This window comes from Tubulanus polymorphus, chromosome 3 (genome assembly GCF_964204645.1).
Source record: "Tubulanus polymorphus chromosome 3, tnTubPoly1.2, whole genome shotgun sequence".
Taxonomy (NCBI): Eukaryota; Metazoa; Nemertea; class Palaeonemertea; order Tubulaniformes; family Tubulanidae; genus Tubulanus; species Tubulanus polymorphus.
The window spans coordinates 1,378,549-1,404,305 of NC_134027.1; the positions used below are offsets into that span (position 1 = coordinate 1,378,549).

At 41.1% G+C, this 25,757-nt stretch overlaps 2 protein-coding genes and 1 non-coding gene across 3 annotated transcripts; 2 read left to right on the plus strand and 1 right to left on the minus strand.

Moving 5' to 3' along the window:
• The first annotated feature begins 1,073 nt into the window (after nt 1-1,073).
• On the plus strand, nt 1,074-4,124 carry LOC141902327 (sugar transporter SWEET1-like). The gene is made up of 6 exons (XM_074789995.1): nt 1,074-1,267; nt 1,857-1,934; nt 2,085-2,208; nt 2,731-2,889; nt 3,038-3,157; nt 3,505-4,124. Exons 1-6 carry the CDS (start codon nt 1,179-1,181, stop codon nt 3,598-3,600), a joined length of 666 nt encoding a protein of 221 aa, XP_074646096.1. The 5' UTR covers nt 1,074-1,178; the 3' UTR covers nt 3,601-4,124.
• Nucleotides 4,125-5,207: 1,083 nt separating this feature from the next.
• Nucleotides 5,208-24,532, minus strand: LOC141902040 (uncharacterized). Its single transcript, XM_074789679.1, has 2 exons — nt 23,304-24,532; nt 5,208-5,936 (listed from the first exon to the last, which is right to left on the minus strand). The coding sequence occupies exons 1-2, from the start codon at nt 24,070-24,072 to the stop codon at nt 5,539-5,541; spliced, it is 1,167 nt and encodes a 388-aa protein (XP_074645780.1). The 5' UTR covers nt 24,073-24,532; the 3' UTR covers nt 5,208-5,538.
• Trnai-aau (transfer RNA isoleucine (anticodon AAU)) lies at nt 19,455-19,528 on the plus strand. Its single transcript has one exon. It is a non-coding gene; the product is annotated as a tRNA-Ile (tRNA).
• Nucleotides 24,533-25,757: the final 1,225 nt, after the last annotated feature.

Below are 25,757 nucleotides of genomic sequence, written 5' to 3' on the forward strand. Positions count from 1 at the left end.
TAACGTTCGAACTCAGGTCACCCCTGTGCATCTACAGTCCTGAACCCAGTTCTACAGTCCTGAACTCAGTTCTACAGTCGCATCAGTACCACTCTGAATCGGTGTCAAAAATGTGCTGTCGAACCCGGGACACCGCTGTACATCCACCCAGAACCAGATTCAGTAATAACTTGACTTTGTTTCTGTATGTTGTTGATGCTGTTGTTTGATGCTGGTGTTAGTAAAACTTGGTGGAGGGCCCGCCATCTTTCACTAAGGCCTCCTCCCGTACTAGACTTCAGGACGTCGAAATAAAATCTGAATGACATGATCTGCGTGGTGTGTTCGTGATATTTCTGTTGCTGTTATATCTGCTGTTCTTGGTAATGAGTAAAAGCTTTTACTTAATTCACAATACAGAGGATGACAACTGATATACAATTAATAAACCTTTGGCCGTTATCGATTTCATAATTAGAGGTTCACCTTCCATCTACTGCATGATGATTTCCATCTAAGAATTGATAATCGCGATATTTTTCCAGTCAAAAATTTCGGTGTTGTACTTGATGTAAATCGCGTTCTTTCACAAGTCGACATCGTCGCAGTAATTATCCAATCACCTATACTGCTGCATAGGCAAAATTCGCCATCTACTTAGTGGATTCGTGCAAGGTGGCAATCTCTTCACATTTCCACATTGTGCAAATTATCTTTTAATTGATTCGAATTCAACTTTAATCGACGACTGCAACTAGTTCAAAATAAGCGGCTGCTCGTTTGTTACTAGAACTAAAAAACGAGACCATATTACTGCCGTTTTGTGTCGAATACCAACTTATACTCCTCCTAACTGTGGAACTGTAACTCTGGTTCCAGCAGTGACTGACCCGAGATTTCCCCGCCCGAGATCCCCCGTCCCTCGTGTGAATAAAATACAAAGCCGCAATTAATCATTTTTCACTCGTTAAGCTAACTATGCAAATGGTGGCCTAATTCCGGTGTGGAACTGGTTCGGGCTCGTGTGGTAGTACTGTAAAAGCGGATTATACCGCTGTACACGTTTATCATACGTTCACTCTCTGTACTGAATATCTTTATTTAGGCCGCTTTTAGTAGAACGCATAGACATAGACAGAGATAGATAGTAGGTTGTAGTAATAAAGGTATATATCGTATACTGGTGATATACTCGCCGTATGGATATTTTTGACGATGAAGCCCGCCTGCTCGAGATTGTCGGGCGGGCCACGCAGATATCTACAATCCTCATGAATGTTACGGGCGTGTAAGTATTTGTTAAAACATTTTCTGCCAAATTGATACCTATATACCAGTGCATACTATATACCAGTGCATCAGCTCTAAATGTCACCATGCTACAAATGCTAGAACTGTGGAAGATAATATATCCATTAGAAACATTCGAGAGCAACTAAGCAACCGATGTTCGACACTGGCGGTTAAGAGCCTGCATGCCGAGTTACATTTCGTTCATACTCCACTGAGTGACAGTTCATATCCGGCAAGAAACCAAACTATATCTCATAGGACTTGAGTTTGACATCGCATGTTAATATTAGACGAGCCTTCTTTTTTAAACGGAGGTCCAGGGGTCCGTTTCACTATAAGTTTGATTAGTCATGTTGAAACATTGATGATAGAAACTGTAATGTCATTCTACCCGGACAGGGGCTTGGGGGATGGCGACATTTTGTACCGACCTTAACCACAGTGATTTCATCTGGATAGTGCACAATTTTGGACCGGGTCAAAACGAGTCAATTTCATTAGAAAGGCTTCACAAATGTGGAACTGCGGGATCTGGCAGTTTTGTTGTAAGCTGTCTTAAATAGTTTGTTTTCTTGAAATTTCAGACCGATGGTTTATGGAATGTTAAGTAAAAATGATACGCGACATGTACCATATCATTTTTTCATACTCGGATTCATAGTGTAAGTAAATTAAATGAATTCTTTAAAGAATCTTTTGAAATAATTATTTGCTACATGTATATTTCAGTGCTTTCCATAAGTTCGCATTGAGAAAATAAACCTAACCTTGATGTAAAACTCAAAGACCTAACTTACACATTTTCCTTTCAGAAATTCCATATTTTTAGCGTACGGTCTTTCAGTGGGTGACTTCACGTTGAATTTAACTTCGGGATTTGGTCTCATCATGAATACATTTTACTTGTCGTCCTATCTATACGCCGTTCAACATAAGGTATATACATGGATATCTAAAACTAAATCAAAAAAACTCTGATAATCTCTGATTTATATGAACGTGATGGTGAAAAGTTTACTTAATTCAGATCGCGAACTTTTGAAATACCGACATTCGGCCGGCATTAGCTGTTTATGTTTCTAAGGTTTAGATTTCCTCCTTCGTAATGATTTACCCCTAGAGCCGAATTTATCGAGAAGAAATTCGTCTCTCGAATTCATGAAAGATTAAGCTCATGATTTCACCGTAATTTTTGACCACCAGTAGGGGCACAGTTTCACATAAAAATGTTTAACTCAAATTGTTGGTTTTACGTTATGGTTTACTTCATGTTTTCGATGAGGACAACAATTCAAACTTGACCGTTTAAGGCTGAAACTTTTTCGTGAAACGGGCCCTGTAGTTGTAAAGACAGAGGTATTAACTTGAGTTACCCAGTAGGGTTAACTCAATTGTATCAACCCCCAGGTAAAAGGTAGTCTATATCTAATCCCTGTAAATTTGTAAATTGTATTTCAGACGACTGTATTGACTTTATTGTTTGTGGCTGCGGGTTTTCTGGCTGGTCTGTACGGTTACGTTAATTTTGTCGTACATCCGTCTTTGCGACACGAAAAAGTCGGTTTTATCGGTTGTATTATGACTATGATGATGCAAGTGTCTCCTTTAATTCAAGTAGTAAGTAAACACGTATATACTGAAGCAAAAGCTCATAAACTTCAAATAAATCTAAGAAAACTTCGAAGTGCTATTTCTCTTTACGTTAACTGTGGAATTGATATTCTTGCTACGACTTTTTAAACGCGTAATTCTCCTTTCGTTGCAGAAAGAATTTGTCAGAGCTGAATCATGTGCTGGTATGTCTAAATTGATGGTGTTTGGGGGCATATTCTGTGCCAGTTCTTGGTTCGCTTACGGCAAATTAATCAACGATTTCTACGTTTACGTGAGTTAATTCATTATGAACAAATCGTGCATCTATAAATGATGATAATTACAACAATTGATGAAACGCTCTAATATAGGCTCTTTGGCCCTTAACCAGTTTTACCTATACGCTTTCCTGAAAAGAACAAGTGGAAAATCGAAACGCCAAATCAACCAGGAAAAATCTGCCATGTTGCACCGGCAAACGATAGGAGCATTACTAGCAAATAAGTTAGGGTTACTAGCAAATAAGTTAAGGTCTTGAATCCTTGGGGGGGGGGGTGATTCCTTTCCAAATATTGACAACACGAGAATCGGAAATTGAAGCACAAATTCATCTATCATTCTGTGTTGTGTGTTTTTCAGTCACCGAATGTGCCAGGTCTGGCTGTAAGCGCTGTTCAGATAGCCTTGTTACTGATATATGGCGATGCGAAAAAGACCAAAGAGAAAATGAAATAATGACAGAGATTTTAGTATTTTATGCAGCTGTCAATCTGCCGTCTGAAACCACGCCTCCTTGTTGAACGACTACGGTCGTATTTTTCTATTCGAAAATGCCACAATCATTTTTATCAAAATACATGGAAAGTCATATTTTGAGTTAATAATGTTGATAATTCCCTCCCCCCCCCCCCCCCCGGTGGCCAGCTCGACCTGATGTCTTCATCTATTTAACTGTGATTGTGTCTGAGGAGATGTAGTGTGGATCTGGGCAGTATATTGATAACTACGTCCGTGAATGTGATATATACATGCTGCTGCTGGTACCCAGTTCCACGGGTTGTTTGTTAATTTTTACAAAAAAATAAATCTAAATCTCAAATTTCAAACTACTCAATGGGCCAACTTCAACCATTTGGCTATTTTTAGTCGAGTTGTTCTTGAGGAAAAATTAAAAATGAACTTGTTCTGATAACAGCGGAGGAACTTGTGTCTAGTTTTCTAATCTATTTTAAGATGGTGCATATTGTTGTTATGATTTATCTATAGAGAAATAGAACGATATTTTATTAATTCAATTTCTGAAAACTTTAATTGAAAATGAGTTTGTTGTTGTTTTATCTGTGTAGTACGGTGAGTGAAGAGGTTATCTATGAATTGATCAGATCTGATTTGAGTGCCAGTCTTCGTAGCTGTAGTCAACTAGTGATTGGAACTAAAAACCGGACGCGCTGTTGTTCGGTCGTAACGATATTTCGCAGTGATGGCCGTCTTGAAACTACGTCCGAACTACAGCGACCGAGCTCGATTCCGTGGTCGACCGTTTCTAGTTCCGACTAACTGAAATTCGGTTTCACATAGTTAGCAAATAATCGACTAAAACTCACGAATTTCACGCTCAGTGTTCGGAGAATGCCGTTTCCTTCGGCTCCAGGAAAGCGAAACGCCTGTCAAACAACGAGCTTCGGTCCGATCCCGACAAACAAACACATTTTTAGCAACAAATATGTTTATTATTTACACATATATAAAACGATCGGATACAAATTTTACACAAGATGTAATAATTATATACGTAATATTCAAACCGCTTCCAGGAAGTTATTACGGGAAAACGGGCAAATACTATGAATAGACTATATCATATATAAGACCGTTTGTATACAGTAGACCTCATCTTACTAGGACAACTTTAGACTCGAACGAACACGAAATAAATTTTTCTGACTTCTTAACGTATTTTCCGATCCTTAACTCGCACTTCGTTTACCTCGGACCAATTTTTCTGGTCCCAGTTTGTCCGATCTAGGCGAGGTTTACTGTACGGTACGATAGTCGGTTTTGATTGTTTAATCAACGATATTTTGACAAACAACACGAAAACAAAGGAAACATTGATACATGATCTGCTCGCGATTCTCGTACAAATGAATACATGTAAAATATGAGGAGAGAATCCCACAATGATAATAAAAAGTCCGAAAATGAAACTTCGAGATAGTAGTTTATTTCAACGTTTCGACTATATCCTAATAGTCATCTTCAGGAATAAGTTATTAAGTCATTATTCCTGAAGATGACTATTAGGATATAGTCGAAACGTTGAAATAAACTACTATCTCGAAGTTTCATTTTCGGACTTTTTATTATCATTGTGGGATTCTCTCCTCATCGCGTCAACACGGATATTGTGCTCTATCGTGATGTAAAATATCTGTCGAATATTTACGGCAAACAACAAAGCTGAAAATAGAGTTAATAAAATCAGTTCATTTTTAAAGATGTATAGTTCCAGTAAGTTCTCGGGTCATACTCTTTACAGAATCTCTCTGAATCTTCACCCAAAACATTGCGGATGCTACTCGTTAGTTAAAACACTGGAAAATGAACTAATTTGATTTCGATTTTTAAAAGAAAATATTTCTAGATTTCTTTGATATATCTAAAAATGCCGCATCAATCAACACCGTTTAGATTGCTGGACCAGTCCTGTAGACTTCCCTCTAAATCAAGATCATCAAACTCATCATCGTCATCTTCATCATTTCCATCAAGCCAATCATTTCTCGCATTTAACATATCAACTTCGTCATCGTCAGTTTCATCTTCACTATTAGTACTGGAATCCGTAGTAGAAGTCGATGTTAACTTCTCTCCTTCGCCTCCTTCTTCTTCCTCGTCACTATCATCGTCATCTGCCGGTACTAACACCAGATCATCATCGTCATCGTCTTCACTTTCGTTTTCAGTTTCATCGTCAGCATCATCGTTTTCGAGCACGGCGTCGGCTGTCTCCTGATCGGCCAGTCTCCACGGTGCGTTGTGAAATTCAGTTTCGTCGAGTTTCGCATCGCCTGAAAATAGAGAAAAATACAAAAATTTATTTATAAATGACCGCCCTTTATTTTCTCAAAACTACAAGTTAAGATTGATCGGAGGTGTTTATAAAAAAGAGACGTTTTCAATATGGATTCGGAGGCTGCAACAGATGCCCAATTCTCTTATGTTACGAGTTTATTCCAAAGCTCTTTGATTAGACGACCTTCTTCCAAAAAAAACAAATTACTCTAACGCTCCCTGCGGAATCTAGAATGCCAGGGGACACTCTATTCGTGTTTCTATTTTGGGTTTAATTCAAAATTCTGCTGATTCTGTCGTGTAGTACACGATGTAAGACACACGAATGGCGACTGCGTCTAAAGCTTGTATTCAGACCCTGATCGCGTTCTCTATACGCCAACTGACAGAGATTCTAATCTCATTAAAATTATACCCGCGACGCGTAAAAGTTCAAAGTGTCAAATTGTCGTTTGGTGTTCGGATCAAAAACACGACAGGCGTCTTGTGGCTTGACACTTCGCGCATTTAAAATGGCGTCGATGACAAGCGATCTATATCCGGGTCTAAAGATTATTGGTGTTGACAGCATCGCTCAACAAATTGCATCGCGTTCAGACCTTGGTTTCGGAGTATATACAATATACGGTGATTGTCGATGATTGGGCGGGCAGTAAAACGAGGGCCGGGTCCAGATAGGATCACAGGGAGCACGTCCTCTCATCGCAATGTTCCCAGAAAAACAACGGCAATTTCTTCGGGGCAATTTTTCCGTTGTAACGAGTAGCGCAGCTGCGCTAGATTAAGCTTATGTCACAAGTGTTTGGTAATTGCGGTCGTATCAAAAATGTCTACTTAAGTCTCAGCGAACCCAACGTTAGTACATGTACTAAAGATAAGACCAGGCAATGTTCAATGATAATACCTAAAGATGTGTCGTCTCGTTACTCACAGAAGGCCATTCGTTTGTCCTAATGAGAAGGTCATCATTCGATATATGTCTCCTATCGCACAGAGATGAATGAAATGATGAGATCGGTGATTAGTGATCATCTCCGCGTAAGATATTATTATTTCTATGTGTGCGTTAAATCCATGTAATTACAGCGACGTGTGAGGAGTAACGTACAATGAATATACACGCGAGTCGAGAGCCGCGTGTCGAATAAGAATAGTTAACGGAAATAATCCTGACCGAATCAACGTCGATCCCTCATCAACTCAACCGGGAGCTGAATTTGTCAGAACGATGGATAAATGTAATCAGGTTTTGATGATGTGTTTAGCTGTGAGGAAGATTTCCACGTCATCTGTTTTCATCCATGTCTGAAGATGTTCGCTAAACGAGGCAGATCCCCGTCCGTCCGTCTGCCTGTCTGTCTGTCTGTCCGTCTGCCTGTCTGTCTGTCTGTCCCTGCTCTGTGCATGTATTGACTGGAAACTCTCTCTCCCTGGTCTACCTTACCGCGCGGGTACCTTCAGAAAATGGCTGCCTCTATGAAACCCTCTTTGACGTCACCACTTCTCTACCCTGTAGTCTAACATATACCGGTACATTACAGAAACATGGACCTGTCTCCATGAAAACCCTTATGACATCATCATCTCTGCCCCAAAAGTAACACGAAGACCCTTATATACACGAACTGGAACTGGATACTAGGTTTTAGTCAATTCTGGTCCCTAAACCTACAATACGTCATCCCTCCACCTAGATATCAGAGCTGGCTTTTTTCAAAAGATCTAAACGTTATGCAATTGTAATTCCATGATGTCACAGGGGGATAATAAGGAGGCATCTCCATCTATTTACTGACTGAAGAAGTGGAGGTTTCCTTGAACCCAAATCTATTTCAGTATTTGAAGAACAAGAAACATGTTTGGAATTGTAATTCAGTTAAGGCTAACATTCGCTAACTGTATAGTAAACTGTCTGTAACGTGCTACTATTTCACTTTTATCTCAGATGTGTTTGAGTTGTTTACATAACGTTTCTTAATGGGTTACTTTTTCATCTCATGATTGATAAACATTTCGTTAAAAAGGAACAAGAACTTAGATTTTTAAGTTATTGAAGATGAATATCAGACCGTGGAGCTGTACCCGCTTCAGCCGTGCCCAAGCCGTTTCCATGGCCCGGCTGTGTCCATTGCCCGATTGTGTCCATGGCCCGGTTGTGTCCATGGCCCAGTTTTGTCCATGGCCCGGCTGTGACCATTGCCCGATTGTGTCCATGGCCCGGCTGTGTCCATGGCCCAGTTGTGTGCCTGGGGTCAAATTGCACAATGACTCAAGGGACAAAGTGTGTCAAATCTTAGGTAAAGTTTTTAGTTGTTAGATTGGCTATAGAACTAAGGATGGTCTCAGAATGGACTTAAGCCTAAGCCATGATGTGCAATGGCCCGGCTGGGTTTTGTTTTTATATATTCATGAACTAGTTTTTACCCGGTGGTGATATCTGAATCTACGTGAGAGATACGATCTCAAAATCATGCCCTGCAGCATCAGAGACAATTCGGCCTCTATTTGACGACGACAGGAAATTGCTCGAGGATCGTTTTTAGATTAACTATGAGAATATTATTGAAAATCATCCCTTGAAATGAAAGTTGATTTGCAAATTTTCATAAAAGAGTCGCGTATATCCGTCGTTATACGACCGGAGGGCGAGTGGGGAAATCTTCCGAGTGAGAACGTGGTGAAATCTTATTACCACGTCACACGCCAGTAGAACGGGCGGTGGCGTATTGCCTCGAGTCATATGGCGTATATGAATGTATATATATATTATCAATCTTTACTCATCGTATTGGATGCCCGCGGATACCGGGGATAGTTATCTCAGCTGAATGCTATACCCGAGTTCGTTGCTTGTTCGCTAGGAAAATTACACCGATATCATCGTGCATTTTGTAGAGCAGCCAATCGTACCGTACTTTTTCTCTCTTGACCTTGGAGGTTTCTCTACTTATCCTCACGATTTATAAGTGACGTCAATAAGACCTTTTTCTTTTCTCGATGAACAACAAAAATCGCTAAGTTTATATTTTATTGTCCAAACGAAAATCGCCCTAAAATCCTATTTTAAAACAAGCACCAAACTGCATGTTTCTAGAAGTGTGTTGAATTGCGGCAGAGATGGTGACGTCATAGGGGTTTTCATGGAGGCAGCCATGTTTACAGATGGACCTCTGCGTTGAACTAGGGCTGCAGAGATGGTGACGTCATAGGGATTTTCATGGAGGCAGCCATGTTTCCAGAAGGGCCCCTGCGTTGAACTAGGGCTGCAGAGATTGTGATGTCCTTGAAAAAGCTGATGAAATAGCGACGTCGCGATGGTAAATCAAATTAAGAGGCGTCGATTTTTACATTAATTTAATTAGCGAGAATTTCCTTGTTTTCGCTGGGAACATGGTTTCAGCAGCTAATGGTGCATTATTCGTTCCGAACGCATTCGATGATTGTTTAAATATTTACAAGAACGACATGTTTTGTCATTAGTTTGTAGTCGTCATGCGTGCAGGGATGGTTGCTCTGCTGGCGCTGTGAGAAATCTACTATCACCATCTTCAACTGACCGAATTGAGGGTTCCCGAGGAACGGGGATCATGGTGAGGTGCATCTTCACCCGATCGAATTGAGGGTTCCCGAGGATCATTAATCTATCCAGCCGATTTCGGGTTCCCGTGGATCGTGATTCTCGGTGATGGGTGAAGAGCGTGGCTTCCTATTAAACACGACCAAATGCAGTTTCTGAGAAACCATTTTCCAAATGGTGTCTCATATACCCTATAGCTGAATTACACGTTACGCGACAGTACCAGTGAGCAGACGATCAGATCGTTGACTATAAAGCGGATTATAAAATCAATTTGTTTTATTATTGAGATCCGGTTTACGAATCAGTAGAATAATCAATCAATTACCGAAGCGATTCTCTGTTCGATCGATATCACAGATAATCAATGTATGTGTACCAGGATCACTTTAAGATTGTCCAGGATTGTCATAGATATTCATAGTTAAAAGTCCTGTTGTAAATCGGAAGGCAGTAAAATTGTCGATGAATCTAGAGATATATGAGTCAATTAATATGTTATCAACTCAGTAGAATTTTGTCTCGAAAAGAGACAGAGTCTACTGTATTTCACAAACTCTTACTCAGTATTTGACACCAACTCGGGGTAGAATTTGACCAGTCTCGACTTCACCGCAGTAAGAGACAGAGTCTACTGTATTTCACAAACTCTTACTCAGTATTTGACACCAACTTGGGGTAGAATTTGACCAGTCTCGACTTCACCGCAGTAAGAGACAGAGTCTACTGTATTTCACAAACTCTTACTCAGTATTTGACACCAACTTGGGGTAGAGTTTTACCAGTCTCGACTTCACCGCAGTAAGAGACTGAGTCTACTGTATTTCACAAACTCTAACTCAGTATTTGACACCAACTCGGGGTAGAATTTTACCGGTCTCGACTTTACCGCAGTAAGAGACAGAGTATACTGTATTTCACAAACTCTTACTCAGTATTTGACACCAACTCGGGGTAGAATTTTAGCGGTCTGAACTTAACCGCAGTAAGAGACAGAGTCTACTGTATTTCACAAACTCAAACTCAGTATTTGACACAAACTCGGGGTAGAATTTGACCAGTCTCGACTTCACCGCAGTAAGAGACAGAGTCTACTGGATTTCACAAACTCTAACTCAGTATTTGACACCACCAACTCGGGGTAGAATTTTAGCGGACTCAACTTAACCGCAGTATCACAAACGCTTACTCAGTATTTGACACCAACTCAGAGTAGAGTTTTACCAGTCTCAACTTAACCGCAGTAGGAGACAGAGTCTACTGTATTTCACAAACGCTTACTCAGTATTTGACACCAACTCAGAGTTTTACCAGTCTCAACTTCTCAACCCCAGTGAGAGTCTATATAACGCACCATAGCTCTTTATTTGGCTCCCACGGCCCTCTCTCTCTCCCTCTCTCTCCTTCACTCCCTCTCTCTCTCCCTCTCTCCTTCACTCTCTCTCTCCCTCTTTCTCTCTCTCTCCTTCACTCTCTCTCTCTCCCTCTTTCCCTCTCTCCCCTATTTCTCATTATTCCTCCTTCGTCCTCTCCTCGTCCTCTCTCCTCTCGTCCATATCAACAGATCAATCGATCAGACTATACGAAAGGTTATTAAATATAGATTTGCTGGATCGGGTTTTGTATTGTAATTTTCTGGCCTGGTTCTTATTAGATTGACAGATAGGAAATTGTCGAGATGAATCGTTGTAAGAACTGTCGATATCTAGTACGAACAGTGTGAACAGCGTGCTTACATCTCATCATCTCGTGGTCATCACAGCCAGCACTCCTAGCGTACAGGATACCACGCATCAGCACAGAAAGGTCACCGGGATCGCCTTGATCGGAAGGCCTTGATACCATAGGTCAGATGAGTATGCATAGGATTTAAGAACGGGAACAACTGAACAGTGCCACCGGAAAAAGTGAACTGTTGTGGTCGCGAAGAATTTAGGTTCGTGGTTAAGGGAACAAGAAAATTGGTTTAATTTGGATCTGGCTGCTATGACAGGAGATGACTGTATTTAATTTAATCTTTAACCATGAATATTTTCCGCACGTCTCGTGATCTGTCGATTGATGGATGGAAACCTCGCGACGGTCACGTCATCTGCACTTTCTGGTTTGTTTAAATATTTGCTTTATATAGAGTGACGACGACAGCTCCCCTTCTCCCCCCTCCCCCGCCCTCACTCCCCGCTGAATACGTGAGGATGTGCTGATAAGAACTCATTGAAAAAAACTCGACAGAAATGCCATAAAGACGCCACCAGTGACGACGAGCTTTCTTCTTCATTGTACGCGTTGGTGAATTATTAACGATTTTGAATGACTTGCTAATACGTTACCAAATAAGAAATATTCTGCTGATGAGAAATATGTGGATTCGGTTCCACAGTTCTCAGTCATGGAATAAGTTCATTTTCAATGCTTTAACTTAAATTCTGACTGAAAATGTTTTCGGACTAAATGACAGAGACTAATACAGTCAAACAGTGATTGAGGATCCAGTTCCATAGAGTTAGATTCAGTTCGTTTCCGATGTTTCAATCCTAAAGAGAATGGTGAGAGTTGAGTGAGTGTTTCAGTCGGTCAACCCTCAAACAGTCCAAGCTAATTTACAATGCCAATAATTGCGAGGTTTACTATTCCCGAGGACATTACGCAATCGCTGTCAGTTAATGAATATATCTAATTAGATCTAGATTAATTAACATCATTGATGCTGTATTCATTGAACGATGTCGTGTTCATGTTCAAGCAAGTGACACGTGAAACTCCAACCACGGAGGATTAGATCGAACAGAATTAATAGTAATCATGTTGTTTTGTTTTATCTCGGTTTTGCAGCCCTGGGTTGTAGTTCATTTAACCTCACGACGGGACCACGGCCTTTGAAGTTGCGAGCAGCCGACAGGACTCGAACTCAGCGCTGATAATGAATGCAACAGCGTCACGAGTTATCCTACTGAAAGCTACTGAGGCCGCTTTGTTGCCTTCTTAGCAAATATCACGATGGACTTCAGAAGGAAATTACACCCGAAACCTAGGAGCCAGCCAATTGCGCGTACAAGGTTTAGATTGAACACCAGTCTAAGCCCATGGTTTTATAGGCAATCTAACATCGTAAAATCGATCTAATGATTCAAGACCACTCAATGATAACAGTGATGACTGTAAAACTGACTACTGCATCGTCGTGACTTCAGTCAGATCATAAAAATTAAATCATCTCAGGCTGTTGGGATATAAAACCGAAATGGTCTGGCTGAAACTGAACCCTGGATTTGAGTCCGGGGCTGCGAGAAATCGAATCTATTTTTCTCTATTAATCTCGATTAAAAAGAGGAACACGGCGATTAATAATTCACTGGAGCGAAACTTTCTGCGCATTTCATCAAATATTGAAACCTGAGAAGACAAACTCGTGCGCCGATCTCATAGCAGATGCCTTATTTCATTTACAGGGGGCCCTTCATCTGGTAAAAGTCACTAAATCATTTAAAAAACACGCAAAAATGTGTCTATAAACTGCGTATAGAGTCGGCGGCATGTCTACAACAACAACCCCGGATTTGCTTCGGAAAACAGTCAGCAAAAACCATAAAACATTGTTATGTCATATTGCAGCAAATATCCATATACAACATATACTGATAGAAGATATGAATTTAAGATCCCTGTGGAATGGGTTTTATTTATCCGGATAAACATCGTAATATTTCAAAGTGGTCCAGGGTCCGCGTCGGTTGACTTAGATTTAGTGCATCGCAAACTCTATAGACAAAAATCCAACCCGACAATATTATTATTGTGGAACTGTCCAGGGCCCCAGAGTTCCAAATGGCTTCAAGTCTGTTCGTCAAAATGTTCCGACATCTGGGTCACATTTTATCCGCAAACTTTGGAATTTGCCTCCGGGATCCATGAAGATCTTTCTGCTGAATACTATTTCTACATGACTATGCGTTCTAAAACGAAGAGTCGGAGGACAAAGTTGATAATCTACATGCATGACAGACCCTCGAAGTTTGTAAATCCCCTGATAATATTTTGTTGTTACGTATACAGAGAGTCTCCAACACTGACGGACAAACAAACATATGACATCACATGCATGGCCTCTGTATATACGGCTTCGAGTTAGCTTCATTTTGTCTCTTACACTGATTGGCAAACAAACTGTGACGTCACGTGTAAGATCTCTATAGTTGTGGGCTAGGGAATCAAATTCGACGGTCATATCTTTGGTTTATTTAATCTCAGATAACGTTTTAGACAGAAACCTTTGATTTAGTCTTATGAGAAACTGAGGCTGGATTGTGTTATTTGTTCTGTCATTGAGCGCTGTATGGGAGTATGATATCAGTGGGCGTTCATCTCGAGTCCGGTTGCCGTATACTGAAAGGTTAAACTAATCCTTTACACTTTCCTTCGCCGACTTCGAGTACACGAGTACACGTGGCTCTCGGGTTCTCCGTTTACTGTGTTCTGCCTTTTTGTCGTTTTCGGGATTTTAAACTGCGTAAAATACGTATCATATATACGCTCACAAATTAGAGACAATTTTTCTTTTTTGTGGGATATTATCTCGTTTCTAGGGCTGCTTTCTTGTATGAGCTAACTGTTGCTTCAAAGCAGTGCTTCATTTGATATTATTGTATTTGCTTATTAATTAATTCTGTAAAAATTTCATTTGAAAATAAATCATATCATATCATTATATTATCATAGTATTATACCATCGTTACGGCACCGACTCGGAGTGTTTCTTTCCGATTGCGGAGAATGTGAGCGGGAAGAACCAATTACTGGTAGGCAATGTGATGATGTCAGAGGAAATTCTGGAGCGAACAACTGTTTTGAATGGTTTATATGCTTCCAGAAATTCGAGTTATTGTCAGTATTCATTTGTATACGATGATATAATAGTAATGTTTCAGGTCTTAGCGCGGCAAACATGCCAAAACAATGCACTAATGGCTTCCATTAACGGCGCATTACTAGAATCCATTAACAAGCAAGAATGTTTCTATATTAATGTGTCAGAAAACAGATAAACATTTTTGCGAATCAAAAATATCATCCTAATAATCTTCCCGTGGCGGTTTTAGTTGTTTTCGACGATCATGCTAAATCCAGATAACGTTTCATTGCTATTAATTTATCTATTCATGTATCATTTATATTTTGCCATTTGATTGCTGAAAATCCGAATATTGAACAATTTCATGAATACTGGATACAAGATTTCACAAACAGAGCGTAATAGTTTTCATCTTTGTGAGATTCTCACGTAACTTAATGTCAGGTATATATATATATATATATATATATGTATATATATATATATATATATATATATATATATATATATATATATATATATATATATATATATATATATATATATATATATATATATATATATATATATATATATATATATATATATATATATATAAACGTGTTGTTTTTTGATCCTGTATAAACCCCCAGCGACGATTACGGCTCATGTCGATAAAAGACGGTTGTCGATGATACGGATGAAGAAAAAGATGGATACATCGTTCTGTAGGTTGTATTTTTGTAGATGTATCTACGGCGAGCAGCAGCAGCAGCAGCAGCAGCGGCGGCGGTGGCAGGTGTGTGGGTATAAGCCCCGAACAACAGAAAAAAAAACAGAAACAGAATCAGTCGAAACGAAACTGCGCGTGTTTTCCCGATGTGAGAGTCATGTTCTACATGTGATATACAAGTATTTATCTTTGCAGGTGAAAGAGCTCTTACATTTCATATACATATGAATAATATCCTCTGAACGATAGAAATGTGGATTTTTTTTGTATTTGACTCTGAACCCAGTTCGTTCCACAGTTGTGCGGGGTATAGTTTGACTACCGGTCCAGTTCCACAGCTGTGTGGGTTTCATTTGACCCATAACTCACTCCCAAAGTTGGGCGCTAATTTCTATTTCGAAGACTGCCCTTGGGCATGGTTCTTATCCTGACTCGAATTCCTTGTTACGTAGTTACCAAAATGATTTATCAACGAGTCAGAATTAGTTTCGTTTTGCTAATACATGGTCACGATATTATTACCGGTATCTTGTTGCAGATTGTGTTGATATAAATCAAGCTTGTTGATTAGTTACGAGTCATGTTACCTCGTCGTGTCCGTCGTACACGCGGCGTGATTTAATTACAAGCTTTTATCAGAGTTTATTCCGCGTCGGGTACGGCATGCTCACTTTCCTATCCGCAGTCCGTGTCGTCCTTATATGCCTTAAAGTTATGATGGCCATCTCACTAAATACGGACAGACGTAAGACTATCTCTATATGTGGTGAAATTAATGAGATTTGTCGATATTGCTGGAAGCTTCTGTAATGGTTAATAACCCGGTTCAAAATCAAAGCCTTAACCTAGGGACGCATTCCCTCCTTGGGCTTACATCGATTAGCTCGTAACTGTTTCATAAACTCAGGAAGGAATTCTAGCTAGAAGTTCCAAACAATTTAGACTTCGAAACCAAGACCTGCAGACATGATTACCAAAAATATTATGTTAAACGCCTTGATTCCATTTCAAAAAATAAATGGTCTGTACCCGGAGTGTGTCTGCTGGTCTGTACCCGGAGTGTGTCTGCTGGTCTGTATCCGGAGTGTGTCTGCTGGTCTGTACCCGGAGTGTGTCTGCTGGTCTGTACCCGGAGTGTGTCTGCTGGTCTGTACCCGGAGTGTGTCTGCTGGTCTGTATCCGGAGTGTGTCTGCTGGTCTGTATCCGGAGTGTGTGTGTCTGCTGGGCTGTATCCGGAGTGTGTGTGTCTGCTGGTCTGTATCCGGAGTGTGTCTGCTGGTCTGTAGCCGGAGTGTGTCTGCTGGTCTGTATCCGGAGTGTGTCTGCTGGTCTGTATCCGGAGTGTGTCTGCTGGTCTGTACCCGGAGTGTGTCTGCTGGTCTGTAGCCGGAGTGTGTCTGCTGGTCTGTATCCGGAGTGTGTCTGCTGGTCTGTATCCGGAGTGTGTGTGTCTGCTGGTCTGTATCCGGAGTGTGTCTGCTGGTCTGTATCCGGAGTGTGTCTGCTGGTCTGTACCCGGAGTGTGTCTGCTGGTCTGTACCCGGAGTGTGTCTGCTGGTCTGTATCCGGAGTGTGTCTGCTGGTCTGTACCCGGTGTGTGTGTCTGCTGGTCTGTATCCGGAGTGTGTCTGCTGGTCTGTACCCGGAGTGTGTCTGCTGGTCTGTACCCGGAGTGTGTCTGCTGGTCTGTATCCGGAGTGTGTCTGCTGGTCTGTATCCGGAGTGTGTGTGTCTGCTGGGCTGTATCCGGAGTGTGTGTGTCTGCTGGTCTGTATCCGGAGTGTGTCTGCTGGTCTGTAGCCGGAGTGTGTCTGCTGGTCTGTATCCGGAGTGTGTCTGCTGGTCTGTATCCGGAGTGTGTCTGCTGGTCTGTACCCGGAGTGTGTCTGCTGGTCTGTAGCCGGAGTGTGTCTGCTGGTCTGTATCCGGAGTGTGTCTGCTGGTCTGTATCCGGAGTGTGTGTGTCTGCTGGTCTGTATCCGGAGTGTGTCTGCTGGTCTGTATCCGGAGTGTGTCTGCTGGTCTGTACCCGGAGTGTGTCTGCTGGTCTGTACCCGGAGTGTGTCTGCTGGTCTGTATCCGGAGTGTGTCTGCTGGTCTGTACCCGGTGTGTGTGTCTGCTGGTCTGTATCCGGAGTGTGTCTGCTGGTCTGTACCCGGAGTGTGTCTGCTGGTCTGTACCCGGAGTGTGTCTGCTGGTCTGTATCCGGAGTGTGTCTGCTGGTCTGTACCCGGAGTGTGTCTGCTGGTCTGTACCCGGAGTGTGTCTGCTGGTCTGTACCCGGAGTGTGTCTGCTGGTCTGCACCCGGTGTGTGTGTGTGTGTCTGCTGGTCACGGAATCGCGTCGGTACGTAACTACTACAATTCGATTGGGGAAAAACGAAATCGTGATTTCGCATGCGAAGCGACACTTAAAATCCAATCTGAAAGGCTTCGTTTACTTTCCCTTGAATTGTGAGATATCGTATCGCAATCAGGCAGGTGCGCGTATAGTGCCGTTTCAAGGAAACCGTCAGCTAGTTTCACATACCTTCAACATTCTGGCATGACGTTGGTTTCCATATATACAAGTGACTGTAATTCAATTAAAGAAATTATGAATAATAAACTAAGAAAGTTGTGAAGTTGAGACTCAATTCTATGTGGCATTTTCAAAACTAAGAGAGTGGTGACGTTGAGATTCAATTCTATGAGACATTTTCAAAACTAAGAGAGCAGTGAAGTTGAGACTCAATTCTATGAGGCATTTTCAAAACTAAGAGAGTAGTGAAGTTGAGACTCAATTCTATGAGACATTTTCAGAAACTAAGAGAGTAATGACGTTTAGACTCAATTCTATGAGACATTTTCAAAACTAAGAGAGTAGTGAAGTTGAGACTCAATTCTATGAGACATTTTCAAAACTAAGAGAGCAGTGAAATTGAGACTCAATTCTATGAGACATTTTCAAAACTAAGAGAGCAGTGAAGTTGAGACTCAATTCTATGAGACATTTTCAAAACTAAGAGAGCAGTGAAGTTGAGACTCAATTCTATGAGACATTTTCAGAAACTAAGAGAGTAATGACGTTTAGACTCAATTCTATGAGACATTTTCAAAACTAAGAGAGTAGTGAAGTTGAGACTCAATTCTATGAGACATTTTCAAAACTAAGAGAGCAGTGAAGTTGAGACTCAATTCTATGAGACATTTTCAGAAACTAAGAGAGTAATGACGTTTAGACTCAATTCTATGAGACATTTTCAAAACTAAGAGAGTAGTGAAGTTGAGACTCAATTCTATGAGACATTTTCAAAACTAAGAGAGCAGTGAAATTGAGACTCAATTCTATGAGACATTTTCAAAACTAAGAGAGCAGTGAAGTTGAGACTCAATTCTATGAGACATTTTCAAAACTAAGAGAGCAGTGAAGTTGAGACTCAATTCTATGAGACATTTTCAGAAACTAAGAGAGTAATGACGTTTAGACTCAATTCTATGAGACATTTTCAAAACTAAGAGAGTAGTGAAGTTGAGACTCAATTCTATGAGACATTTTCAAAACTAAGAGAGCAGTGAAGTTGAGACTCAATTCTATTAGGCATTTTCAAAACTAAGAGAGTGGTGACGTTGAGACTTTACTTTTGGAAATAGCTCATAGAATTGAGCCAAAACGTCACTTCAAAACTACGTATTAAAAAAAAACGGTCGAGAAACAAAATTGTGTCTATCATAGTCTTTCTGCAAACGCCACGAACTAATTTCAACGTTCGACTAGAATTCTGAAGAAACTTGAATATGATTTTGAAGATTGCGATAATTTTCATCTATTCAGCGACGTCAATTTTTGGTTTGAATTCTCTTGTGTGATCAGCTAGCGCATAATCTAAACCGTACGATGAAAGGGAGACGGAAAATTGTCTTCTTCGCCAAACGACTTTCATCTGGCACACTTGCCGCAGTAAGCTCGATCGTTGATCTACCCCGAGGGCCAGCTGATAGGATTTCGTTACCGGTTGCTTGCGCGATAACCGAGATCAATTTCGACAAAAGGAAAGGAAATGCGGCAATTATTGCAGCTGTAGTTCTCGGTATCGTCTGGAGTAAAGAGCGACAGTAGAGACACTGGTTGCCTGTCGAATTCTGAGTCTAGACTGGTTGCCTGTCTAATCACGTAAATGCTATGTTGTACGTAAATCTGCACGGTTCCACCTCGCGCAACTAAACCACCTCGCCAGATTGGAGGCATCCGGCCGTCTCCGGACTTGTAATACAGTTCGTCCATAGAGGATTCTAAGTGTCGCTAGTGTGCAGTAGGCCATCGACTACTCTGCCGGCAATTCTACACGTGGTAATTGAGGATCCACAAGGGGCGCTAGTTCGGAAGAAGTAACTGGCCGGTTAGCTCAGTCGGTTAGAGCGTCGTGCTAATAACGCGAATGTCGTGGGTTCGACCCCCACACTGGCCAACTCTTTTCACATTTTCGTTTAATGACAATAATTTTCATCCAGTAAATCGATGAAATCGAAATAAGAATATATATTTTCCATCTTGGATTTTTCAGTCAAATATGTCTCGATGAATTCCCGGCAGTTTATCGTGAATACGTGACGACAGGAGTCTCAACGATGACGTCAAACTAGCCCGGAAAAAACCTGCCGACGTCAAGAGCTGTGTGTCATGTTATTAAGACACGAGCTTTACTTTGTATTAGTGTTATTTATCGGCCAATCGTCGCTCTCGTTGATTACAGCTATAAAACAACTCGACGACGACAGACAATACCTTAAAAACTGATGAACGAAATCATATCTCATGTCTCGAGTCAAGCGTGAAGATCATTAGATCAGGCAAGGGCTGCGCGCAACATTAGACACAGTCGTAACATAGAAATCAGAAACTGACTAAGTTGGACCCAGTTCCACAGTTCTGGGCTACTTTTCGCGCAGATTTATAGTTCTCAACTCGCAACTTTGGAACTGGATCCTGGACAGAGAACTGAAGAACTGGGTCCTCTTCGATAGATCTAAAAAGACCTACGGCGCCGTATATGTGAGTTCAATTAATTCGGGCTACAGCGGGACTGGATCTAGATCCGAATAACCGACCCATCACCAGTAGCACATCGGGCAAAAGCGTACAGCATGTAGAACGTTTTTGAAACTAAAATAGAGATATGGCACGGAATAATGTCTTCCCTCCCCTCGCCTTCCCTCCCCTCGCCTTCCCTCCCCTCGCCTTTCCTCCCCTCGCCTTCCCTCCCCTCACCTTTCCTCCCCTCGCCTTCCCTCCCCTCGCCTTTCCTCCCCTCGCCTTCCCTCCCCTCGCAGCCTCCTGGCTTCACACTGTGTCCCATTTTTCATATTTAATCAACTATATGTATTAATAAAAGAAAAGTGTGTTAAAAAGTGATAAATAAAGAGGCATTTCACAAATTAATGGCCTAAGGATAACGCCAACTCGTGATCATTATTGTAATCATTATTTCATCTTAGCCGAAGATATCTTGTAGACTATCAGAACATCTGAAAATCATATCGCGTTTTGAAAAAAAAACTGTATGGGTACCTCGTGCGGTGGATACGGGAGGAGTTGATGAGAAACACTGTAACCAGACCGATGTCGTCTCCTCTCATTCAATTTACAGCATCATCGCTTTCCGTCTCAGTAAATTGAAAGATGGCAATTTCCTCGTCATCTCGTTGGATCTCGTTTAGTCTCGTTTGAATCTCGTCGCAGTCAGATTACTATCGATGAGAGAGAAGAGTTTCTTTTAGGTTGTAAAAACAACGTCAGAATTTCGGGAGAAAACTCCACGGAATAATTCATCATATATTTATTTATATGTATCTAGATGGATATTGCCTATTAGTTTTACCGATGAATTAAAGCGTCCTCGAATTTCTGGGTGCTTGGCACACAGCCTTTATTGACTTTCCAAGCATCCAGCCTTGTATGTATATAAATTGTTTGTAATTATATATCATTTATACCGCATATATACATGGCGAAATAAATATTATACTTCCATTGAACTATCACGACTAGACAGTAATTCTTTGAAATGGGCATCTGTTTTATGGATATTTTTTTTCTAGCTTGAAATTTTCCCTTCGCCTATATAACTCCCGGGGCCTTGAATATTTCACACCAACCGCAGTCGGGCGGTATTTAAGTCAATGGGAGATTGATGGTTTTTTATACGCGGCGGAATCATGTGGTAAATAAATCGAGGTTACACACTGAGAATTACCGTGTAATCGGGTCTATTTATTACCGCGTGTATCATGAAGAAAATACTTCTATCAACGATTTTCATTCCGTGTGAATATCATACTATATCTCACGTGTGACGTCATCATAGTCTGTTTGCTAACCAGTGCAAGATACAAACAACACAACAGTTAAAAAGAATTTCCCCAAACACGAATTGCATTCGAAGTTTGTCAAATGCGACAATTTTTTATTTGATAATGTGTCTAAGTTGTGTGTGTGCTGCATCTATTGAGGCTTCGTGTCACAAGACAGCAGTGGTCATACGCAAACATATAATTACATTCCAGTTCTCACATCTTAAATTGGTTAATATGAAATCTCACGCTAAGAAACAAGTCCAAAATGTTTTCTCGGAGTAGTTTATTCGACAATTCGGCATTATCCTATCCATTATTCCCGAAGATGATTATTAGGATATAGTCGAAACGTTGAATAGACTACTAGAGCTCAAGAAAACCTTTTCAGACCCTTTTTCATTCTTAGTGTGGTGTTATAAACTCAGAGGCCTATTCACAATAGAAACTCGGAGCGTTCCATCAATGGTTGGTCGTACACAAATACAATCATGCAGTTCCCAATATCCTTAATTGGTTATTTTCATAACGTTATGAATAGAAATATAATCTTCGCTTCGAGGTGAAAACCTGAACTCTTTTCGATGAGTATCGAGAGCGAACTGACTCCGGGTGAAACCTCAGGAAATCAACCGATAAAGAGTTCTTCAGCCCTTCCGGTCACGTGCACAGGAAGCCACAGATATTTCCGTTAATGTTGCTATTTTTGTAATTATTTATCTCGCCTGCAATTTGAGCTATGATTAATCTACGTGGTATGCGGGGGTGATCGCTGTCGAAAAAAGCGGCCATTCTTTGATTCTGTGATGAACATCATTTTTCTACGTTGATGAATACATGTATATATTAGATTGCCCTGCAATGAAACCCAATAGTAAATTGGGCCCAGTTGTACAGTTGCCCCCTAAGCTTTTGCAGAGCAGCGAAATTTTTCCAAGCACTATGTCACATCCAATGAATTGATCTCCATATTGCCAAGTTCAGCCAATCCACTGGCCTTCACTACAGTTCACTTGCGAGCCAAAATCAGCCTGCTAACCTAAGCGAACTAAGTCCTCCTCACAACCCCCCCCCCTTCCCCCTAACAACCGACGAAGCTGTTGGCACCCATGGGAAGGCACCGTTGAGTGAATTGTGTTTGAAATTGTGTGCATTTAGAAAAAGCTATATGCACTGTGGTAATAAATAACACAACTGGATTTACCCTACCAGACACTGACGAAATCTTGGAAGCTTTTACCATAAATATGGTTTCGATGTCAATCTGTGAGCGACCAGACTAATTCGATGTCGACTGAGATGATGATATTCTGATGAGGCGATACAGATAGAACATCATCTGCTTCGGTATAAAATCTCGTAACGATATCAACAAAATTGCCACTTCAGCCATTTCATTCATTAGCAGGTTACAGCCTTCACACGTCTGTGTCCAGCGTCTTCAAAGTAGTGTTAGTCCAATCCCTCCCCCGGACATAACAAAGTGTCGAAGTTGAATTTCATTAAATCAGTAAATTTCCGATATTTGTATATAAGTACTTGATTAAAATTTCATCTGAAAAATGTGGTATACCACATGTCTCAGTAACCAGAAATATTTACGATTGCAGATTGGTAAATAACATTTAATTCATATATTGTACTATTTAGAACTTGATAAAAGCGCTGTTGACTGTACTTTCCGCCAGGGGTAGAAATTACTTACACTGCTTTCTCAAAAACATCGATCATAATCACGACAGATCAGCTAGCCGCTTTTGAACCAACTTTTATAGCTTTTCTTATCATATTGCTCATAAATATTCATAGATTCTATAGTTTTTACCGGGGATGAAGATGTGCAGAAACTCTTCGTTTCTACCGCTTCAAATGAATATGTGAATAAATATTTACCGTTTTTATCGGAAGCAGCGAACGCATCTCCGACATTTTCCGACGCTCCGGTTTCTGCGATCAGCTCTTTCAACGTGATGAATCCATCTCCGTTTTTATCGTAATCGCGGAATTCAGTAGGCATCGAAATCGGTTGAAATTCGTCTTCTTCCTCGAGATCGGTTTCAGCCGTCGTATCGTCCAGTATAGGTATGTCCAGTATCGGGAGTGTCGATTCATCGTCGTAGGTAAAACGCTTTTTTAACTCGTCGTAACTTTCCAACTTTTCACCGTCACGGGCTACGACATTAGATTTACGAGATTCGTCTTTCGATGTGTCCTCGATTTTCCTGGGAAGTTTCGTGGGATTTACTTTCACTTTGGTTTCCTGATCGTCGAAACGAGAGATTTTGTTGCGCCCGTTCTTATTACCAGGGGGCGTTGCTTCCAAAACCTTTTTAGGCACTTCATACTGCAGGACGGCGCGATGGCCTTCAAGTATTTTCATTCTCTGTAAACGTCTATTGGCGCTTTTCGGTCGAGGCGGCGGACTCGTCTCAGATTCTGTAACTATCGGCGAGTTTTTACGGACGCGATCCGCCGAATCTTCGTAAGTTTCCATTTGAAAATGTTTGTTTTTCATATGCCGCAAGTGCAAATCGTGAAGTTTTCGTTTCAGGTGAGGTTTTTTGTCGTGTCCGTGGTGCCGTAATTTACCGCAGTTCGACATCTCGAGTAAACACACCAACACGACGATCACCGTCAAAATAAACCGTCGATACTTATCCATCGTATCAAAAATTCAGTCTTTATGAATTTTTGATCGTATTCAAAACTCACTAAATGTAACCAGAGATTGTCTCTTTTGGTACAAAAATAAATCCGGAATAAAATCCACAATTCTTCGAACTCAGTCTTTTAGCGATATCCCATCCTATAACGTCAACATCAGCGGCAACAATGTAAGACGTAACGTAAGCGATCGTCGTTTCGACGCAACGACGTCGATTTGTCGGCAGTTCGGTGGCGGAAGCGGCTTGTTGCGCGATAGCGTGCGGATACCCTGCTCTCTCTCTCTGTCTCGAGCTATAGCGCCGCGTAAATTGAGCTCATATATAAAATATCCCGCCGTCAGTAATAACCGGTTATAATCCACTCGCCCGTACACACACACGCGTAAAGCCGAGTCGTTCTTTGATGAAAGAAAAAAAAAGAAAAAAACTTCCCCCTTTTAACTTCCTAAGCGCGCAAACAAACGAACTCAAAGGACAGATGAAATGTTGGAGATTATTTGACGATACAGGCGGTTTGGTCAGTCGTTCTACTGATCGTCTGATCTCAGCGAGAACGCGCTCTATCGCTGCTGCGCATACACGTTGTTGTTATTTCTTTTCGAGTGGCGGTGCGTACTTGACAGCGCGAAAACCTCTCGAATACAACAAAGATTAATATGTCGGGCAATTTTTACCAAATACTTGAGGGCTAAAACATGTTTACGCCGCACAATAGAAACCGCCGGCGCCTTGGCGTTTTATGTAATTGGCTTTCGACACCGATTTATTGTTGATAATGAAATTATTTTCAGCTATAGGAATGTGTATTTTGAATATCGGTGGTGGATTGTAAGTGCCCTGTATTCGTGCTCATAAAGTTGATGGTTTTATTTTAGGGGTGCTAAAATAGTGACCCGGTCATCTTTACATGCATGTACATTGAGACTCGTTGTAATCGTGACGTGATTTACCCAAAATGACGACAAACGCCAAGGCACAGAATGATGAACCTTGTTTCTCATTTTTGCTGAGCTTAGAACTTGACACAGCCGATCGGCCTTTTGAAAAAAAAAATCATGATTAAGCTGACCATAACAGACCCGGCAGCTGTAGAAATGAACTGATTGCAAATTTCATTGCAGTTGACAAAAGTGACCCGGCCGATTTGGAGAAACAAGGTATCATTTTGTTTTAGCTTCGCACCTCTCCACTACGACCCCCGCATTCTTACTGTTTATAAGCTTTCTGACAAATTCTCAGCTCAGCGGTGACGTGATGATACGAATTGATCATTGTAATAAAAATTCAGGTGTCTTGTTCATGGAACTGGCGACGCAAACTCGTGCTAGAAAATCGTATTGAAATGATTTATGCTTCTATTGAGCTGGTAATTCCTAGCGGCTACACATTCGTTGCCATCTTGATGATAATTTTGCAATTTATCAGCGAGGATTTTCTCGGAAATGTCTGACGACTGATACCTACAGATTATGGCCGTTCATTTGTGATATAATAACTCATGCGTCGTGTGAGGATTAGTATAGTAATAGCCTCCGCGGATGGTGCGCGGCCATCTTAAGACTAACCAGTAACTTTTCTATATATGTGATTATGAATTTGAATCGAATGAAAATTTAGGACTTCGAATCTGTTTGTGATTCTTCTTTTCGACGCCAAATCGCCTCAACTGGAGAGCGAGCGG

Bases quoted from the DNA above. Each gene is read 5' to 3' on its own strand.
- LOC141902327 (XM_074789995.1), top strand. From the start codon at position 1,179: ATGGATATTTTTGACGATGAAGCCCGCCTGCTCGAGATTGTCGGGCGG. The intron at 2,890-3,037 runs GTAAGTAAACAC...CTTTCGTTGCAG, and splicing joins TGTCTCCTTTAATTCAAGTA to AAAGAATTTGTCAGAGCTGA. The intron at 3,158-3,504 runs GTGAGTTAATTC...TGTGTTTTTCAG, and splicing joins TCAACGATTTCTACGTTTAC to TCACCGAATGTGCCAGGTCT.
- LOC141902040 (XM_074789679.1), bottom strand. From the start codon at position 24,072: ATGGATAAGTATCGACGGTTTATTTTGACGGTGATCGTCGTGTTGGTG. The intron at 5,937-23,303 runs GTAAATATTTAT...CTCTATTTTCAG, and splicing joins CGCTGCTTCCGATAAAAACG to GCGATGCGAAACTCGACGAA.